Source organism: Pezoporus flaviventris, unplaced genomic scaffold (assembly GCF_033815535.1).
Source record: "Pezoporus flaviventris isolate CSIRO_AGI_PZ_B2104156 unplaced genomic scaffold, CSIRO_AGI_Pfla_v1 ptg000007l, whole genome shotgun sequence".
NCBI lineage: Eukaryota > Metazoa > Chordata > Aves > Psittaciformes > Psittacidae > Pezoporus > Pezoporus flaviventris.
The window spans coordinates 95823206-95843469 of record NW_026892555.1 but is presented as its reverse complement, the minus strand read 5'-3'; the positions used below and the strand labels follow the sequence as shown (position 1 = coordinate 95843469).

Sequence of the window (20264 nt, the reverse complement as noted above, 5' to 3'; positions counted from 1 at the left end):
CTCAAGTTATACTTAAAGACGTTATTGTTTTGTGAAAATATTACAAATTATACAAAATAATAGATTTCATCTGTTTGAATAATTCACTGGTTTAAAAAAAAAGTCTAATTTTGTAATCTGTTAGCTGTTGCAGAAGTATTAGAGGAAAAAAACCCATATGGAAGATGCTCAAGTCTTATCTATATCAGTAACAGAGTTGTAAAATTGGAACGTCTTTCACATCCTACTAGCCGACATTTCTACTTTTTACAAGTCAAGAGTTGTTAGGCTTACAGTCACAGAGAATTCTCACACACATTAGTCACAGCCCAGTTACCAACAGGTAGCTTTGCTTGGCTGCTAAAGTTACAGTGTAATTGGTAACTGTGTGAAACTTATTGGCAATTCAGTGAAAAGAGGTAAGTTTCTCTAAACTCAGAAGAAATGCCTGAAGATTTCATTTTAGATAAAGCAAAATATAAGATGAAATAGAGGATTTTAATTCTCTAGAGCTGCCCATTCAGTAACTGTTCTAAACAACTCATTCAAAAATACACACAGCACGTGTACCAATTTAATTTCTGTATGTTCTACAGGATATTAATACTTGTAAGACTGTTAAGTTTTAACATTCTTGTGTGATGGACTGAAAAACTGAGACAGAGAGGTTAAACCCAAAATGAGTTATTATTTACGTTATCAGAATTCAGGAGTTCTAGTCCCAAGGGTTCTTGTGACAAATCCAGAAAGAGGTGCTTCTCTGAGGTAAAAACAACAAAGAAAACGACCAAAAATCCACCCACAAACCCTTGTAGACATGACAAGTCATGACATAAGGATATCTTCTACCAAGATACAACAGGCAATAAATTAGGAACCTGTTAACTCAGGATACAAACCCATGCATATTTACACAGCCTGATGAGCTGAAATACACGCCTATACAAAATATCTTTTCCCATCAGAAACATTATCATGATTCTAAGCAGCAGGTATCTGATCAGCAGGTATCAGATGACAAGTATGTCAAAATATGGTGAGGCGTATTAAAGTTCTAAATAAAAGTCAGACTGAACAAATTAGAAGACCTATAAAAGCACAGGATAAGCAGCTATTTGTTTGGAATTTAATTAAAAGTATTATTAAAGTAGATTTGTTAATGTGCATTATATCATCTATCTCAGTGTTATACTGACTATAAACCAAAAGCTAAGCTAGGTTCCAAATCTATGAGACCTCATAACTCTCAATGAAGAGAGATCAGGTAGTTAACCTCAAAAAATTCCTTATATGTGCATTTACACAAAGGTAGTAGGATTCATGTTATAAGCAATTATTTTCAGTACTTGCTCTTTAAAACTGCATTTCATGCAATAATATCAGTTGCTTTATGTTTAATTCAGTCAATAATAAGTGTATTCCTGTAGCTAATTTTTAATACAGTTTCCATTACATTAGCACTTCCAAAAATGTGCTGTGTCAGAAGAGAAACAGAACTTTTGTCTGCAAAGCTGTTTCTGAAAGCCACTCTTTGTTATTGATAATCATCTTTTATGCCAGTTCAATTTTTCGGTTGCCAAAAACACCTCCCTCCCCACCCGCAAACACTGAAGAAATTCTATCTTCAATCTGACTCCTAACACCGCTGTAACACATTTGTGAAGGTGAAGGGAGGAGCACAAGACCAAGATACCAAAAGCTGTAGCAAGAAATATACCATTTCTCTACAGGAGTTTCAAGATACCCATGGACATTAAGTTAGTAAGAAGCTGTCAACAGGTTTTTTTTGTTGTTTTGTTTTTTTTTTTAATCTAAAGTAACTAAAATTAAAGCTCAATCACTGAAAGAACAGTCTGATACCAGATCAACATCCTCAGCCGGCTTAACTGCAGGACCCTGTGAATTCTCCTTATAAATTCTCAGGTTTTGACTGGAAGTGAATAGTATATACCAGAAAAACATAGTAATGCTTACTCTGCTTTCTAAGTTTGTTAGCTTTAATCAAAAGGATAGCATTCCCTATTTTGTTTTTAATTCCTATGCTAGCGATTTTCATCAGTTTATAAGTGTGATAACCATGTAAATTAACTGATTATAGTAATAACAGCCACAAAAATCCTAGTTCCAGCTGGATTGCCTCTAATCTATGCCACCTATGCAGTCATGTACGACAAAAATAATTTTGAGATACTAATCAAATGCAACTACCAGCAATTTTATCAACTGAATTTTCCACAATTGTGTTCTCACAGTATTATACAGTAAAGATCAAAAGACACTAAGCCTTAGGAAACAAGAAAAGGTTTAACACTCATCTGGAACATGATGAAGGGCAGACAAAAAAGCAAAGACTCCTGGCGCCAAGCATACCTACAGGAACTCACACTGCAGCTTTGCTTCTCAGTCTAGCAATCCTGGGATTTCATATCATAAATTGAAAAGTTTCCTTATCAAACTGTTTTCCAGGTGGCTTAGTACAACCCTACAGAAAACCATCTCTATTACACACTAACGGGTCTTTTTAGAGCACCCTGTATATCTTTGCACTTAAGGAAGTGGCCTGTGACATACAAGACAATTATTCTACAGTGAATCTGAATGGCAGGATATATTCTGTTAAAAACTAAATGGTAAAATGTGGCAGTAATTCAAAAAGTGGGTTAAAATTTTGAAAAGTCAACAAATAACACTTTCTTTTAGACTAGCAAAAATGAGATTCATTAGATGCCATCTCAAAGAACATTAAAATAATGCAATACTACATCTTAGTGAAGATGCATTTAGAGAAAAAAAAAGACACTGAATGTTATTCACTGCATAAATTATTTTTGCAAACTATTTTTTCTCTCTGAAAACATCTCCATAGCAAAACACTCCTCACCATCTGTGTAATTACCAATAAAAAGTCCAAAGCTGTCAGAAGTGCCTACGCATCCAGACTTTATAGTCCACCAAGGCGCAAGGCTTTTGCCTAAAGCAGCATACAGAATTATGCAGAACTGGAACACTGAAAAGTGGCTGTAGTAATTCATTTTACTCCCAACATAAAGCCTTACGAAATGAACTGCAGTAATTAGAAAAACTAGATCTCATATGCTCTAACAACTATTTCATACAACAATGAAATAAAGAAAATGTGGATATATATCAGAAATCACTTTTCATTAACTTTCATTACTAATTTTTATTCTTTGTTACTGTTTATTAATTAGCAATCAATAATTTATTATTTTTATTAATAAGTGTCTGATTGCAAGCCACTCCTAAAAGAATAGTGACTTTAAGAGTAGCATTTTCAAATTCTTTTTTATTTGCTATTACATCCATGGTACCTTTAGTACTGTCTGAAGTACTGTTTCTGGAACTGGTAACAGAGCTTGTCTCTAGTGCAGAAATACAAAACTCTTGAATGAAAGCAGTCAGGCATAGACCATATGAAAATTTCACATGGTATCTATTAGCCCGAGTTGTCAGCATAAATAGAGTATACATCACATAATGGGGAGCTGGGTACAGGAGGGGAGCTTAAAGCTACAGTGAGTCCAAGGTGAGGATGCTGATCTTTCAGGGCAAAGTGCTGTCCTTGGGTCCTTTTTTCAAACTCCATCTTAGATAGTGAACTGATGTTGAGTCTTTAATCACCAATATGAATCTCTAGAGAGAGGACTCCCTAGTCCCTTCTGTGTGTACTATGTCCTCCTGGGTGAAATGGAAAGCCTTCAGTCTTTCTTATCCAGTCTCCTGGATGCTGAAAAATGTGGAACAGTTCACTTGACACTTCCTCTCTTCTGCCCTCTCTCTAAAATTCGATCTTACATTAAAATTTCAAGTTCTGTTTCTGCTGCTGCTTACTGTTTCCCTGAACAATCAAATTGATACAATTCTTTAAAAATTTATCTGTCCCAAATGGTCTCAATACCAGAAATGAAATCATCAGTTGGTTTGAAATACTGCAACCAATAAAGACTTAATGTGGTATCTTTAGATTCAAAAATAATGTTTTTTTAATGAAATGGCTTTTTAAAAAGCAGAGGACAACCTGTTCTTGAGGAGTTGAAATGTTATAAGAGGTTTCAATACAGATTACAAATAACTGGAGAAGAATAATATTACAATAATCAGGAAACTGACAAAAATCCTATTCTAAAGTTGCAGGTAATATTTAAATCACTGAAAACTGACTGCCTCCTGCCAGAGACCATTTTGCAATTAAAAAAAAAAAAAAAAAAATCAACTGAGAACAGAGCTGCTTCAACTGCATAAACAAATTCAAAAGTGTAAAAAAATAATAAAAAAATTAAATCACACTAGCTCTCCAAAACAGACTTCAACTCTCCGATTTTAAAGGAAAAATACTAGCCTGCACACTGTATTTTCTTCTTCTGTATAGCACTTACCGGAATCTTCTCAATTTCACACAGTTTTGGCATGTATTTTCAATCTCATTACATTCTTAATGGCACTCTTAAAGACATAAGTTTTTCACATTTGAAGCCTGGATAGAATTATTTCATTAATCTCATCTCTCCTGACTTTAATTTTTTTCTTCGCTTTACAGGTTGCAAAGACGAAGAGTTCTGCAACACTTCCAAAACTGTTAAACATCCTGAGATGAAGTGACAGATGCATACCTTTTCTGCAACTCGCATTTCTGACTATTATAGTTAGTTATTCTCTCCTTGATCTTTTTTCTTGAAAAATTCAGTAACACTGCATGGGTAAACCTAACTAGGCAAGGTTCAGGGCAGAACTGCCAACTTAAAGAATGGAAAGGGGAAAAAAAGTTAAAATTGTTTTACAATTTTATTACTTTTGTTTTACTAATTGTTTTACAATTTGTTTACTAATTGTTTTACAACTTTATTTCCCAATTGGTTTCTGGCAGCTTAATGAAAAATGTAACAAACTGCTTATAAACTTGAGGTAACTCTTCTGCAGAACAGCAGTATTTTTCATAGGCACTTAACTGATCATACTTCAGTGCACAAGACAAGAACCTGTGCCAAAAGTATAGTAGAGCCTTAGGAAAGAAAAACTAAAGTCCTCCCAAATCTTCCTGCACAGGTTTCAAATTTTTTCCATCCCAGTTTCTGCTCTACAAAAAGACATGCAGGTGAACTGCTCTGAAGCAGAAAAGGCCAATTAAAAGGACAGGATAATTTTAGTTCTAGTCAAATACACCTCCTTTAGAACTTTAACTTTCATACTGTCTGAAAATTGTCTATCAGGGATTTCAAGACTTCGATATTCAAAAAAGGAAAGTAGATTTTGCAGCAAACACCTCAATAAAAAAGATTAAGACAGCAGAATGCATCATACACTTAGATTCAACACCATAATCTAAAGCTATAAAAGGGAAAAGAATCACATGAAAGACAGACAGGTATATTTAACTGACTTGCTCACAAAAAAAAAAAAAAAAAAAACAATACATTTCCCGATTTGCACATTTCATCACCTGCCACAAAGGCTTGAAAGAGTAAAAACCATTCAAACTGCACATGTAGCAGGTGCACATTCTTGACAAATGCAGTTACACCTAGAAAATTCACCACGGGATAACTGAAGACTGAGCTTTCCCATGGATCAAACAGTCTATGGACATTAAGCTGGCCGTTGCTGCCTAAGTATAATTAAGTAACACTTAAAAACAAATTTCCCATTCTCCCTTGGTTTCCTTGCTCAGAGCAGCTCATTATTAGGGGAAAAAAAAAAAAAAAACAAAAACCAAAAACCAAAAACCAAAAACAACATCCACCCTCCCCTTCCAAAACAAAACAAAAAAAAAAAAAGAAAAAAAAAAGACAACTTCTTGATTAGAACAAATACTTATTATTCAAGGTCTTGAATTACTAAAAATAAATTCTAAGTCTTCAAGATTCACTGACGTAAATCCACCATCTTCAAGAAGCTGGTACTTCTTTCGCTACCAAAATGCAGGTCATAAGACAGCATTCATGTTTTGCCCATTTAGAGGTTCCTGAGGCTAAGAATGACCCCACAGAAAATCAATACTGCTAGGTAGTCAAAGACTTCCTGATTTTAACCTATTGCAACACTGTATAAAAAGATTTTAAGTTACAAATCAACTTACCATGCTATCTTCACACATGTAATTAATCACAATTCAAACCCCAGTAGCTTCTCTTGCTATGAATACGTTCAATTCCCTTTAGTAAACAAACAATTTTGCAAAACAATTCACTAGAAATTATTAAATTCTCATTTTTATCTTCCATGAATGGTACAATTAAACCAAGGGTAACACTGAACCTTGCTAACATTAAGTTTTCCTACTGTCCAATTTGAGCAAAGTTACACTGCTTAACCTCTCTATGTCAGTTTCTCCATCTTTGAGATGGGAAAAATACCTATTCCATGGAAAAGACTGTAAAATCTACACAAGTCATAAAATCACTAGGGAAAAGAAAGATGCTAGAGTAGTAGAAAGTGCAGTTCCACTCTGAAAAGTGACTCTTAACAGTGGCATCGATTTTCAGGTTTTTAATTAAATCAGTATCAAGTTTGTTCATTCACAAGTAACAAAGCCTTCTTTCTCCAAACCATTAGCCTGTAGGTTAGTATAGTAAACCTGAGTTTTTTCCACTTGAAAAGTACTGCCAATATTAAAAATTAGGTGTATTATAATGGAAGTTATTTATAAAAATAGTTTACAGAAGTGTGGTATTTGACTTTATTAATTTGCAAAAATAACTAAATCCTTCTCAAAACCTGTAAAAAACTTGGCCTGATTTTATGATGAATTTTGTTATTTTTATGATGATTATTTTTATCATGATTTTAATTATTTTACCACAGCAGAAGGTACCATTTTTTGCCTCAAAAAGATGCCTTTCACTTTCAGAATGCCTTAATATGAAAGAACCCTGTGTTATGAAAAAGGTGCAATTTGTCATCTGTTCATTACTTTCTATATGTTTGTGGCAATGCTTAGTACAGCTTAATTTTGAGGGGGACTGCAATACCGTTTTCATTCTTAGAATAGGCCGCAGCTCAAAATGTTAGCTCATCAATCACACCACCGTAAAAATGGGATTCAGAGTTCACTGTAAGCAGAGATCTTGTATCTTTACTTCTGTAGAATATCACTGTCATCAAAAAAGAGAGCAAACAAAAAAAGTCACAAAACAAAACAAAAACCAAGTATTAATTCATTATGGCACTGACACCAAAAACTGTAAGCTGAAACAGACACACACATTTGTAGGTAAAAGCTGACATTCTTTAAAAAAGAGGGCATCTCTAAAGCTCTCTAACTTTCAGTTCCCAATAAAACCATGGGGCTTTACCTATAAAGCTATACCTATATGGGTATAGCTATTTTATACCTATTTTTAATTCTCTGTTCTGTATCTAGAAAATGGCTCTATCAAAGTGACCAAATTGAACTTTGACGACTTCCTTATTTCTAGGAGAAGCTACAAAATGAAAAGTTTCTCAAACACACATAACCTCACAAAATATTTCATGAATTGGGAAAGAAGATGTGAGGATTCAAAAACTTCTATTTAAATGCCTAACAATTCACCAGAAACTCCAATACTGACTCTGAACAAGTGAAAAAAGAAGCAAAAGGCACCCAACTTAGGTCTTTAAACAGCAAATATCAGTCTTGACACTTACATCACACCGGTAACAATAAGCTATGTATGTGTTTCCAGAACTAAGAATTCTAGATTACTAACACTACTACTGTATGGGGTAGGATTGTACTATCTGTTTCAAAGATGAGTGTTAAATAGCCTACCATAACAGATTTTAAAAAACTGAATAAACCAACTAGTGGGTTAAATTAAAAATTTGAAAGAAAAGCCATTAAAAGTCCATTTCTTTATGGACCGTATTAAAGACTGTAAAGATCATAGAATCATAGAATAGAATCATAGAATAGTTTGGGCTGGAAAGGACCTCAAGATCATCAAGTGCCATGAAATTTATGTTGGGAATGGTAAACAGAATTTATACTTGACACAATGTATGCCATATACTCTCTATGCTTCAGACACAATCTCACATTCCATAACAGCTTCCCATTTTCTAGGACTTTTTTGCCAAGGAAAATCCTTAACATATACTTCCTAGGATATTGTAGCAAAATAACTTTTGAGTGTAATAGCAAGGTCATGTTGTTTTTTAAGGTTATTCATTAGACGTGATAATAGAAAGATGCCAAAAAATAATGAATAATCTATGTAGCATTCTGTTCTGAAATTAAACAGCAAAATATGCTAAACAACATGAAACTGGAGGGGCGCACAGTTTTTCTCTTATGCTCACATTTACAATTTACAATATCCTAACAAATTTGATCGTCATTTCACAGCTGAAGTGCTTCATTTCCTTGAAAGTTTGTGAAAAACTTAAAAGTTTTGATGCTAAAAAAAGGCATAACTGACCTCTCCTTTTATTACTTTCTGGAAAGAAAAATAGTTGTTCCTACTGCATGATTATATAGATTTCAAATTATATGCAAAATTACAATCAATATTTTTGGCACTGAAGTTGACTCACAATACATCGCCCTTTTCTTAAACACAAATACACCCACCAAGTTTGAAAGGCTCTAGTGAATTTTAATTAGATTGTACTTCTTAGTTACTGATCCCTTATTTCCTATTTACACTTGATACGTAGCTGACAATGTTGCTGAGTTACTTTCAGGTATCAATTTCAGAGGAGAACTGCACTTTGATGTAATGGTACTAAACAGCAGAATGCTTAAAAAATATATCTATAATGATATACATACACCTTTCCTTTATTAAAAAAAAAAAAAGGATTTACAACACTTCATAAACGGGTCATGTTTAACAGCCATATTTTTCTGAGGGAAATCAGGCACTTTAGCTCAGTATCAGTTTCATTCTGAATAGTGCAGCTCGAGACTCCTGGTTATTTTTTGGAACTGAAAGTCTTAAATGTATATATAAGATGAAATATTTAAGTATTTATACAAATGGTTTTGCTAACCTCGTACTGTCAGCTTGCTATATAACTGTGAGTTCATTTCCTTGTCTCTCTTGTAACGTCGAAATTCATCAACAGCTTCCCGTACCACTGTGACTGTCAAAACAAATCCCTGTTAAAGATATAATTATGCAATTCAGATTTCTCGAAATTGCTAGAATAGAAATACACAAGTAGAAACAATACACAGAGTAAGAACATGCACTTAGAATTAATTTTTTTTTCTTAATTTGGATTTTGGTGTTTTCTTCAATCTGTTAAACTTGAAATACAGTTATAATTAAAGTAACTCATAGAACTTATATTAGAAGTTATAATTAGAATAACTACATCCCCAAAGATGCATAATTTAGATACAATTTGAAATGTAAAATTTAAAATGCTTTGGATGAACTAAAGACAGATTTTATAGCTCAGTAAACGTATATCTTCCACAAATTTTCAGCCTTTACCAAAAACATTTAAGTCTTAAATTCTAACATTAAGGTCACTGCCTTATTCCTAACAGACAGAAATTAAAAGGTAAACTGATGGCTACTTTAAGTAATTTTGGCATCTTAAATATACTTATTTACCAGTAGATCACAAATATTCACAAAGAAAAAGGAGGCTTGCTCGCAAGAACTAAGTATCTAAATGTTTTGGCTGCTACTTTCATTGCTGCCACTGTAGCTTCTGCTGGATTAGCAGGGTGCTACATGCAGTTAATACGGTCTCTGGCCTTAAAAGATGGTAAGCTAAAAATACAGAACAGTTCAGGGATAAGCACCTAAGAGTTTCCCCTTTCCCTTCCTACACCTCTCTTCAGATACGGTCTTCTGATTTCTCAAATGCAAGTGCTCATTCTGTCTCCAACAGTGAAGGGAAGTCAAATTTTCAACAATAAAGGTATCTTATAAGTAAGACGGCTAAAAATTCAAATATTCACAATTCCTCCAACAGATAAGATTCTAGAATACCTACCTAGCTTCAGACACCCACCTATACATTCTTTCTACAGGAGATCATTTCTATCATTACACTTTTCTTGCAGAAGTCCAACAGATTGCCAACCTTCCGCTAAACTCTTAAGAAAGAAGTGAAGGTGTAGAGTACTCCTAAAAGAGTTTTGACTAAAATTCATATTTTCAATAGCAAGGGCTATTTTGCAGTTCCAGCCCAAAATTCCAAAGCTTACTCTCTTGAAACCTTAAACACCTCCTATTTGTTCAGGTTTACATTAGCTACAACAATTACATAAGATCTACATAGAACACTTACATAAGATCTACATAGAACAAAAAAAGTACCTTTGCAAAATACATTAATTTTCACTCTTAGGGCATAACTGAATGAGCAGGAGGGTTTTGCCCGTTTCTGGCAGCAGCATTTTCACAAGCCTTGGAAGAACAGGTATTTTAGCAGCATCAAAAAAAGCACTCCTGAAGCACCTTCAAACATACCTGCCATTTGCACATGATTAGCCTCCAGGTAAAAAAAAAGATTAATTGGGTACTGGGTAAGGCTCAGTATGCATGATAAAAATATAAAACATTTATCTCATTAACTAGACAGTAATCTAAGCACAGAATGCACGGTGTTAATTGCAAGAATTTCTTGTAGTGGTCACCACATCTTGCCTGGCAGCCCAGTACAGCTGACTGTGACTACGAGGAACAACTCACTACATTTCCCTTTTCCTCATTTGCTCAAAGGAACTTGATACTCTTCCAAAGGGAAGCTGACATTGTGCAGCCAATCTTACAAAAAAAAACACCCTGTCATCTTTAACTGTAAGCAGTTAAGCATCTTTAGCATATAGCCTACAAACTTGTATGCTTTACATCCTTTGTATGTTGGACTCAAAATGAGAAGTCCATTCCCTACTGTGCAAACAACAGCAAACCAGTAAAATAAAGTCCTGTTTAAGAACTCCAGCACTTGATGTAAGCATATTATGCTGTTTGTTGTAAAAACTGTTGAAGTAAAAACCAAGCACAACAAAAAACTCCAACACAAACAAATCAACCCCCAAACAAAACAAACAAAAAAAAACAAAAAACCAAACAACTGTGTCACCAAATAGAAAATGAAAAAAAAACCCACAACAAAACAAAAAACAAGCCCCCTACCCCCCCCCCCAAAAAAAAACACCACAACAAACTACTCTCGATTATTATGAAAATTTATCAGCAGTTAGATGCTCTTCAAAGAAAACCAAACTTATCTCTTAAGCAAAGACAGCCCAACTGGTCCAAGTCAAATATTTCATATTTTTATCATACGTACTGAGCCTTACACAATATCCAATTAACCTCTTTATCTGGAGGCTAATCATTAGTAAAAAAAAGCTATTCAAGAAACAAGTGAGTTGTTTAGCAAAAAAGCACTAGCACTTAACAAGATGTATTTTCAAGCTGTATGTGAAAACTCGGAAAAATAATTCAAAATATCCTTGAATAAGATAAATACATCTGTATAGAACTGATTATTTGCAAACTACAGTATTTTCTCCCTTCTTTGTGCAGGGATAAGACAGGCTGAAATGCTAAGTGATTTTTATCCTTACTACCCCACTAGCGTATAGAGCTGTACACAAAACTTGACTGTGAAGAGACCAGCTTCCAAACACAGCTGACTTCCAGCTTTTCTTACTGTGTCAGTAACAAAGACCTTTGCAAATATCCATTTCAAATCCCACTGTTGAACAAGCTTTCTGTCTTGGAAGTGTTATTTTGTTGCACCAGAAGCCAAAAGTTGTCTGGAAACAGAGGTGTGAAGAACCTCCAGGACAGTCTCTCCATTTATCCATACTTAAAAGGACACATGTTGCAACAATTAAAACAATGAAATCAATCCAGAATATTTACTCTATTGACTTGTAAAAGAATGACCTTTACTCAAGCAGTCAGCATGTCACTGTCCCGTTTGAATACCACTGAGAATAAATGTGACTGGAAAATACCTTTTTTAAATAAATTTAGAAAATAAAGCATTTGTTCTTCCTGCCTTGCTTTTAAACCTGGTGTGGAGAAGCCAGAAGGAAGATTAAAGAGAAGGTAATGATCTGGTTACAAACAAGAAAAGAATTCCAAATCATGGGAATATAGCTGGCAGACTACCAAAAGGGCCTCTTCCAAAGAGAAGACAATTTTCAAACCTTAGGAAACCTGAGTCGGAAGCAACTGGTTTGAACAGTTTCCCAAGAAAATACTGCAGAGGGCTCAATAATAAGACACACTGAAAGGAAATCACTGCAACTGGCAGGGCAATTGATTAGGAAAAAAACATGTTTAATAAATACCTTATTTTCAAGATGCTATTTTCTCCTGCTTTACCCGTGGCTTAAATATTTTATCTCAGTTTTTGTGAAAAAAGGACATGATCAAAACTGATACAGAAGAAATGCAAAAACATTATGCTTTCAATTCTATTCTAGCCTGAAAACATAAAGAAGCAAGCAAATAACAAGAAACTTAAAGTAACACACAAATTACCTATGTTACTAAATATGGTTCTCTATTAGCTGGATGGTATTTGGTTTGTTTTTTTAAACCTCTCAAGTGACCAGCAGCCAGAAAGGAGCACTGCACACTCAGACTTAGCCAGTCAACAAAAACCGGTACCCAGCCTGTGGGGCAGGAGCATGGCAGGCAGGTGGAAGGGAGAGCTATCAACAACAACTTCTGGAGTATCTGCTGTAAAATACCATAATTTCAAGGAAGGATTTTACTTCTGTTACATACTTTAATCACTATAGTTTACCAGTTGCAAAATTATGAAATGTATGTATACACAAACTTTTCATCTGAAGTTACAACTTCTAGTTAATAGTATTTTTCTGTTTACCAGAGGAGCCCAGTATGTGTACAGGTAGCCTATTTTCAATGCTGGGACAAACTGTGAGCAGGACACGACGAGAAAATAAAGATTCAAGAAAAACTTGAACTGTTCATATAAAACCTAAAATGAAAAAAAATACAAAATAGATAAATGCCTTAAAATTTGCACACATAATGCACACAAAATTCACTTTTTCAGGATAGTAGATATAAAATCATTACATGGCATATATGGTACTATGATAATATTATATAGCATAATGTGCTGTATATCAAACTAAATGCACTACAAGGTATTTTTAATATTATACTGCTTTTTCGGCTGGAAAAATTATTTTATGCTAATGCTTCTTCACTCTGAAGAAGCAGTTTGCTAATTTTTTTTAGATTTTTTGAAAACTGGACTATGTGAACTCAATCTTTATGAATATTAAATATGTATCAAGATCACTGTGCAAAGAAAAAAAAATTCTTCCTGAAAATACAGCACAAAAAGTATATCTTATTTTTTTCCTTAAGTACCAATATTTAAATGCTGTTTTATCTGGCTAATGATGTCCTTTTGTCCTAAAAATTTCATATCCCAGCCTTAAATAATAATTAAAAAAAAAAATCATTGTCATCAAGTGAACAGAAACTGTTTACAAAAATATTATCCTAGTCTATATTATTTGAACTTCTAGAGACCATCAAAAATTGACTAGGCTACACCATGATGCTCTGCATCTCTGAACTCCTTGTTGCTTTCATGCACCACCTTCCCTCAGCGTTCTCTATCCTAAACACAGCAATTGAAATTTCTCCTCTTGCAGGGGTGGAAGCTCTACAGCTCATCTGCCTTCTTTCTGAAGTCCTCTGGTTCTCAGAGGGATAAAAGCTAACATCAAGTCAGACTAACTCCTTCAAAATTACCATTTCCCACTGTTATTAAAAACAGTGGGACTACTCACTGGTCAAGAATAAATGTCGCTTAGGAAAAAAAAACAAATGGTACAGAAAAGATCCAGTAAGAGGAAGTGACAATGCTGTCTTTCCAAATGGCTATCATAAGGAAATCTGAGAGTAAGGCAGTAGCATTCAGTTTCCATAGGAATACAAACTTTACAAAAGCAAAGTTTAAACTACAAAAAAAAAAAAAGGTAACAAAATAACATGGGGGTTTTGAGATAATTTAGAAGAAATGCTTAGTATTAAATTTCTCAAAAGATTAGTTTGAAATAAATATTGGCACATAAAATATGTTTATTAATAAATCAAAGGTTTGGGTTTAGCTCCAAGATAACTGTCCAAGTTTTAAGTGAAGACACCATAACCTCATCACAGAATACAGTGTGCAATATTCCAAAGGAACGACAGATGCAGAGATTCTTTTGGTAATTAAAAGCAGTACTTCAGTAAGAGCACGCTCTCAACACTGCTTTAGTTATAATTTCAATTTTAAGAATATTATTCATTTTATAGAATTTTGAATCTTCAAAGACTTGATATATTTCTTTAGTAAGGCAGATTAATATAGCACCTCCAGCAGGATGAGGAAAAAAATTTGAAATCTTAAGAAGAAGCCCATCACAAAAGATATTCTTTATGGAAATTTACACAGAAGTCCTAAGCAGCTATACCAAGATGTCTAAGAAATAGTAAATGGAAACTGAACAAACTGTGTAAAGGTAGAAGCAGTAAGCATTTTACATAAATGTTAGGAAATCAGATTTTATTTTGGAAATACTACAGCTCTTTTAGCCAGTAAGTACAATTCTGTTGATCTAAACATTATTTTAAACTTGTATTTTGATATGACATTGCTGAATATTATCCACAGCCAGGGGCAATGTTAAAAAGAAAAACAAAAAAACCAACAATTTAAGCAGAGACAAAGCTTCACATGATGAAAATTTCAACCATGGTAAACCATTAGACTCAATATTTACAACTTAGTTATGTCTATGGGTGTGGAATGAATACAGCTATGCTCCCTACAAATTATTCCTAGCAGAACCGCATTAAAAAAACTGCTACACAGTATTTATAATCAATCAAAAGTGTTAATTTATGTCTAAAATTAAAACTTGCAACTATTTTATTTTCACCAGCTACTGGGCTTTACATTTAGAATCTCACTTCATTTTGAAGTTACTACTGAGCTTCCAACTACCTCCACCAAAAGTCTGATTCTGCCCATACCATAAAAACCAAGATTTTCAAAAGATCAAAAAAGAACAAACATTCTCCCTCTCAACAGGTATTTGCAAGCTATGACTGATCCCCATAGGCAACATGAATCTAGTTTAGGATTTGTAATCTACACTGCAGATTTCCAGTCACAATAATCAATGGCTTACTATATGCTTAATGAATTTTGTGACCTTTAGGAAATCATATATGGCTTAACTAATTTCAGTATATTTAATAATTTAAACTTTGGAAGAAAACATTTACTTTGCTCAATACAGATGAGAATATTTTATCTGCCTGTGAAAAGTGACATTTTATTTCTTTGACAGAAGATCAGTCTTAATTACAAAGCCATTAATTTTTTTTGCCTTGATAAAGAAATGTATTAGAAAGCACCTGTCAGTCATTGGACCAAAGAGCCAGAAGAATAGAATCAATACTCTTATAAATATGCATAATCACTTAAATAAAAAATTTAAGACAAAGCATGTCTGTATTCAAATCTGGAAGCCAGTCAAGTTTTTGCAACATAACACAGGACTCTTGGACAGTATCAGTAAAAGTATGAATAAAAGCATTTTAGTAAAATTTATTATACCACAGCAGCATACATTTTTAGGTTTTAACTACTGAAGCTTCAAAACCAAAAAGAAATCACTATTTTTAAAACTGCAGTGAGAAATACAACTCTAAAAAGCATTAGCTTAGTAAACTAGGCCTTACTTGTTGTGGGTGTGTTTCTGTCTTTTAAGGAGTTGCCTGCTTCAGAATATTTATTATGCTTTCAATGCCAGGGACTATGAGAAAATATCCATGGGAATACACTGCAATTTCCAACTGTTTATTTATTTCAAAATGCTTCATACACAACTGACTGCGTAGAATGCTTCTTTTTTCAAAAGATTACAAATCATGAAAAGTGCACAGAAACCCATCTCAAATTTCTAAAGCTTCACTGAATTCCAACTATTCAATCATACACACTGCACTTCTTTAGTGAATATCCCTTTGAAAACAAAACAATTTAGTAAATAGAAGCCTTGCTCTCAACTGTCAATTTTAATTGACGACATCAAGGTAAATTTTAAAAGAAAAAGAAGAATCCAGGCAAATAAAACCATCTTTTTGCAGCACTGTCAAAAAATACATTACAGAACATACATCAGCCCACAACAAAAAATGGTTACGAGCCTTACCCCAGGTATAAAGGTAAAGATGTTGTATTTCTGATTTTTTATGGCATTTTTGGGATATTTTTCTTCACACTTTTCAGGACACCCAAGCCACACTGTGCGAGCCTTTAGCTCTTTCTTTCTTCGGCAAAGGTTTATGAGCCAATCAGCACAACTGAAAAGAAAAAACAAATGTTTACTTTAAAACTAAAAATTTACTATATGCAACTACTGTTTCCAACCTGGAACCCCCAAGGCAAATACCTAAGAAAAACAGGCTTAAAACTTTGGACTGTATCTAAATAAGCAAGCATGATGTCGACTTGTAATATTTAGGGCAATTACACAGTACTCAACTCATTCAGACATATACACACATAAAGACTTGCACATTCTTTACAGGAAATCCTAACAAAATAATTACAAATTTTACTGCACCCTGCCCTGACACAGGTTCGAAACATTCTACTTAATAAAAGTCTGCATTAGCAGTGACTAAATTCTCTTCAAGTTAAGTAATTAACTCATCCCTCATACCTTACAGTCCTTTGGTTATAGCCTTTATTTTGTGTAACTGAAACTCAATTATGCCTACGACTGAAGAGGAAAGAAGGCTTCTGTTAAATAAAGTCAGAAACATTTCAACAGCTTTGTATACTATTACCACATAATTTGTAATTCCTGGTTTTCCCTGTAAGACTGCCTGTGTAGCAGACATAACAGGGAAGCATGCCTAATGCCATGCTGTCAAATGTTTTCAACCAAAAAAATCCCAACCCAAACCTATGTAAATGCAGATCACCTGCACTGGTGAACTTCAGCTCATAGGAGAATGAAAGTGCATCCCTGCCTAACCAGCTGACAAATCTACTCAACAGGGTTTAAACAATGAGCAATGAGACAGGAAGAGGTCACAGCCACCTTCCAACAACTGCAATTTGGACAAGGACACGAGAATGATGAGACGAGTTGGAGGAACAAAAGGCTGGCAAACAGAATGCTACTGAGGCTCAGCAGACTACTTACTAAAAAGAATAAACCAAGAAATAATCTGGATGTGACTCAACTCACATAATATAATCAGCCTAAGAATTGCTAGGACTATCCACAGGGGTGGATTACTAATGCAGGTGAAGTACAGATTGTTTGGAAAGAAGAGCAGGTCTGCCATACACTTGTTTTACAACTCTGTAGGTTAAAGGAGAATTTCTCTACATTTTTTAATATTGGGGCAAGATGCTCTCATCATGTTGGGAGTCTGCTTTAGAAAAGTAAGTCAGGAAGACTAAGCAGACAAGCCTTCAGTGAGCACCTACTGCAGCCGAAGCACAAACCTAGTTGGTCACAGTGGATTTCAACTACATCAGCAGCTGAAGTTGAAAGTGAAGAAAAATGACAAGCGTTTTCTAGTGAGGTTTTGGAATATACTGACAACATTTTTGAAGCAGAAATAAAAAAATAATAACTAAGCAGCTCTTGTAAACTGTATTTAAACCAACAGAAAGGGGTTTGCTGAGAAAGGGAAAATTCCGATACAGTCACCTCAGCACAGTTTCCCACAGTTTCTCTGTAGTAAACCTATTTGTATGTAGGTTTACACCTACAGGCTCACCTGAAAGAAAACAAAGTTGTCAGTATTAACATGTCAAGAGCAACCTCTAAAATGGAAATAATTTCCCTTTGAGAAAGCACTACTGCTTGAGAGTACATGTTCTCTCTTGACTCCTGGAGCTTTGAGCACACTGCTCTAATGATGTCTCTGCCCATGGCTGGGGTGGTTGGATTTGACAATCTTTAAAGGCCCCTTCCAACCCAAATCATTCTATGATTCTGTGTCTCTAATGAAACTTATCTCTCAAAATATCTCTAAGGGAAGGAACAGAGTGTCAGAAGTGATGAAGTTGGAAATATCATAAATGCAGAGTAGCTTGTAATAAACCCAAAATAATTCCTGTGAAGTTCTGCAAAGCTTAAACTAGTACTGTGTAACTGATTATCAAGTATTTAATTTTTCAGACAATAAAAAGCCAGAAGAGACACGAGTACATGCAACGAGATGAAAATTCAAACCTGTATTTACAGATTGGAAAGGCTACCTTGAAGAGACAGAATGCAGTTCAACAGGCAGAAGTGCAATACAGGACACTTACAGAGAAATAATCAACTATACAAAAACAGAACTGAAAAAGTTAGCAGAGGCATCTCAAAAGAGGAGGACTCAGTTACTGCAGAATGATAAACATGTGGAAAAAAAAGGAAAAAGAGGCTTACATCTGGTCAGCGTGGACAGGCACACTGCTAGCAAGTCATGAGTGTATCTGTTTTTCTCAAGCCAGTGCTAGCAAGATCTCAGTTGGCTTACAATACCATTTGAATACCAAATTTCAACAAACAAGTCTATTGGGAAAACAAAGACCGTGCACAAGAGCAACAATTACAGGTACAGAGCACACGGAAGGCTTGTCTAATAGATACACCAAAATAGAGCTGTTCACAGAAGGCTGGATGTGGACCTAATACAGTTTCAAGTATGTAACACCTTCAAAGAGGAAAAGGACAATTATTCTCCAGGTCCACCATGATTAAGTAATGACGGACTTCAACTGTGGCAATTAAAGCTAGGTGGCAGAGGACTGGACAGGATGTGGCAATTAAAGCTAGGGGGCAGAGGACTGGACAGGACACAGACAATAAATGTTCCAGAGACTAGGTTGGAAAGAAACACTTAGGGAGAGCTAGAATTGCTCCTACTGCAGGTCTGTAAGATCTGGTGAGATCTGACGTAAGTGATGGGTGTAATTCATCCTGTACAGGCAAGGAATCGACCTGGCAACCTCTTAAGGTCCTTTCCTATTCTGGTCTTCTGCAGCTACAGAATTATGGTACACACAAATACGCAGGGCATAAAGACTGATAGCTTACACCACCACAGTCCTACTTAAAATATTCCTGCCTGTAGCCTACGTTATCCCAGGCCTATTACAAACTAATTCAGCCAAAGACCAAATGGAATTCAAAGTTATGGGCTCTTTTAAAGAAAACTAGAAATTATGCGACAGTAAAATCACAGCAGCATTCACTTTGTTACGGAAATGACACTATCCCAGTATTCACAAGCTGACATTTAAAACACTTCATTTTTAATGCTGGATTCGTAAGATTTCCTCCCGGAAGCTCCACTATGGGATGGACATCAATTTGGTATGATTCCATGTAAACACGCATTTTGGTTTTGTTATGAATGTAAGCCCATTCAGTAATTTTGCTCCTTTCTAATAGTGATAAAGAACTATTCTGTTGTAAAAATTGTAACTGTTCACTCGACATTCAAAATTCAGCCCTGTTATTTAGTAACAGACAGGTCTGAAAAATCAAGTTATCTTGACTATTACTTGAATTTGTCTTTAAAGCAAAATGAACAGCAGTCTTTGCATGCCACAAATGGTTCCACAATCAGTTTAATGGCTGTGAACCTATCCTGCTGCTGCTGCTGAAATGGCTAGTGCCATCCCCCTCCCATAACAAAGTTGTGGATTCTTGCCCTTTCTCTTGTGCTGCCACTACTCATGCAACTTCACAGGTAAACTGGGCCCATAAACTGATTCAGCTGTAAACTAATGCAGAATAAAAAAGGGAACTATTTCCAGTTAGATCTACCCCTGACCTTTAAAATCTGAAAGACCATAAAAATAGTTGAAACAAGGCAGGCTACATGCTTGCAGAAGAAGGTTGAACAATTCCACTCGGCACCTGATCAGATTTACACTTGATAAAACTGCTCACAATATTAAAGTTTTAAACATATTAGTTTCTAGGGAAGAGGTGCAGAAAGGACAGTACAAATGGAAGAGACAGCTTAGCTGTATAGTGAGAAGTATCAAGACATATATATAGCAAAAAAGTTCCAAGGAAAATAATTTTTTTCCTTGGGAAAGTGAACAAGCATGACAGCTTCTGTCTCCAAGCCCATAGACAGAAATTTCCTTACAGCCTTTGAAATTTCGTATTACAGTTTAAATTCTAAAACTGAATTAAGCAAACAGGCTGAACATTTGACTAGGCAGTCTCTTCTGTAAAATAATTTCTTCAGACACCAAGGATTTTTCTATTGCTAAAATTAAACATTTGACTA

The 20264-nt window shown here is 34.8% G+C and overlaps 1 protein-coding gene across 7 annotated transcripts in view; it reads right to left on the bottom strand.

The window, feature by feature from the left end:
- Window positions 1–20264, bottom strand: part of ATP9B (ATPase phospholipid transporting 9B (putative)) — a 170133-nt gene that overhangs the window by 128841 nt on the left and 21028 nt on the right. For 5 of the 7 annotated variants that reach the window (XM_061449605.1, XM_061449600.1, XM_061449601.1 and 2 more), the window contains 3 exons: window positions 16157–16307; window positions 12796–12909; window positions 8971–9079 (listed from right to left, as the gene is read on the bottom strand). In XM_061449605.1, coding sequence (XP_061305589.1) covers window positions 8971–9079; window positions 12796–12909; window positions 16157–16307 — 374 coding nt within the window. Of the gene's footprint in view, window positions 1–8970; window positions 9080–12443; window positions 12645–12795; window positions 12910–16156; window positions 16308–20264 lie in introns of those variants that run through there. The other 2 variants (XM_061449606.1, XM_061449603.1) reach the window with 2 other exon arrangements.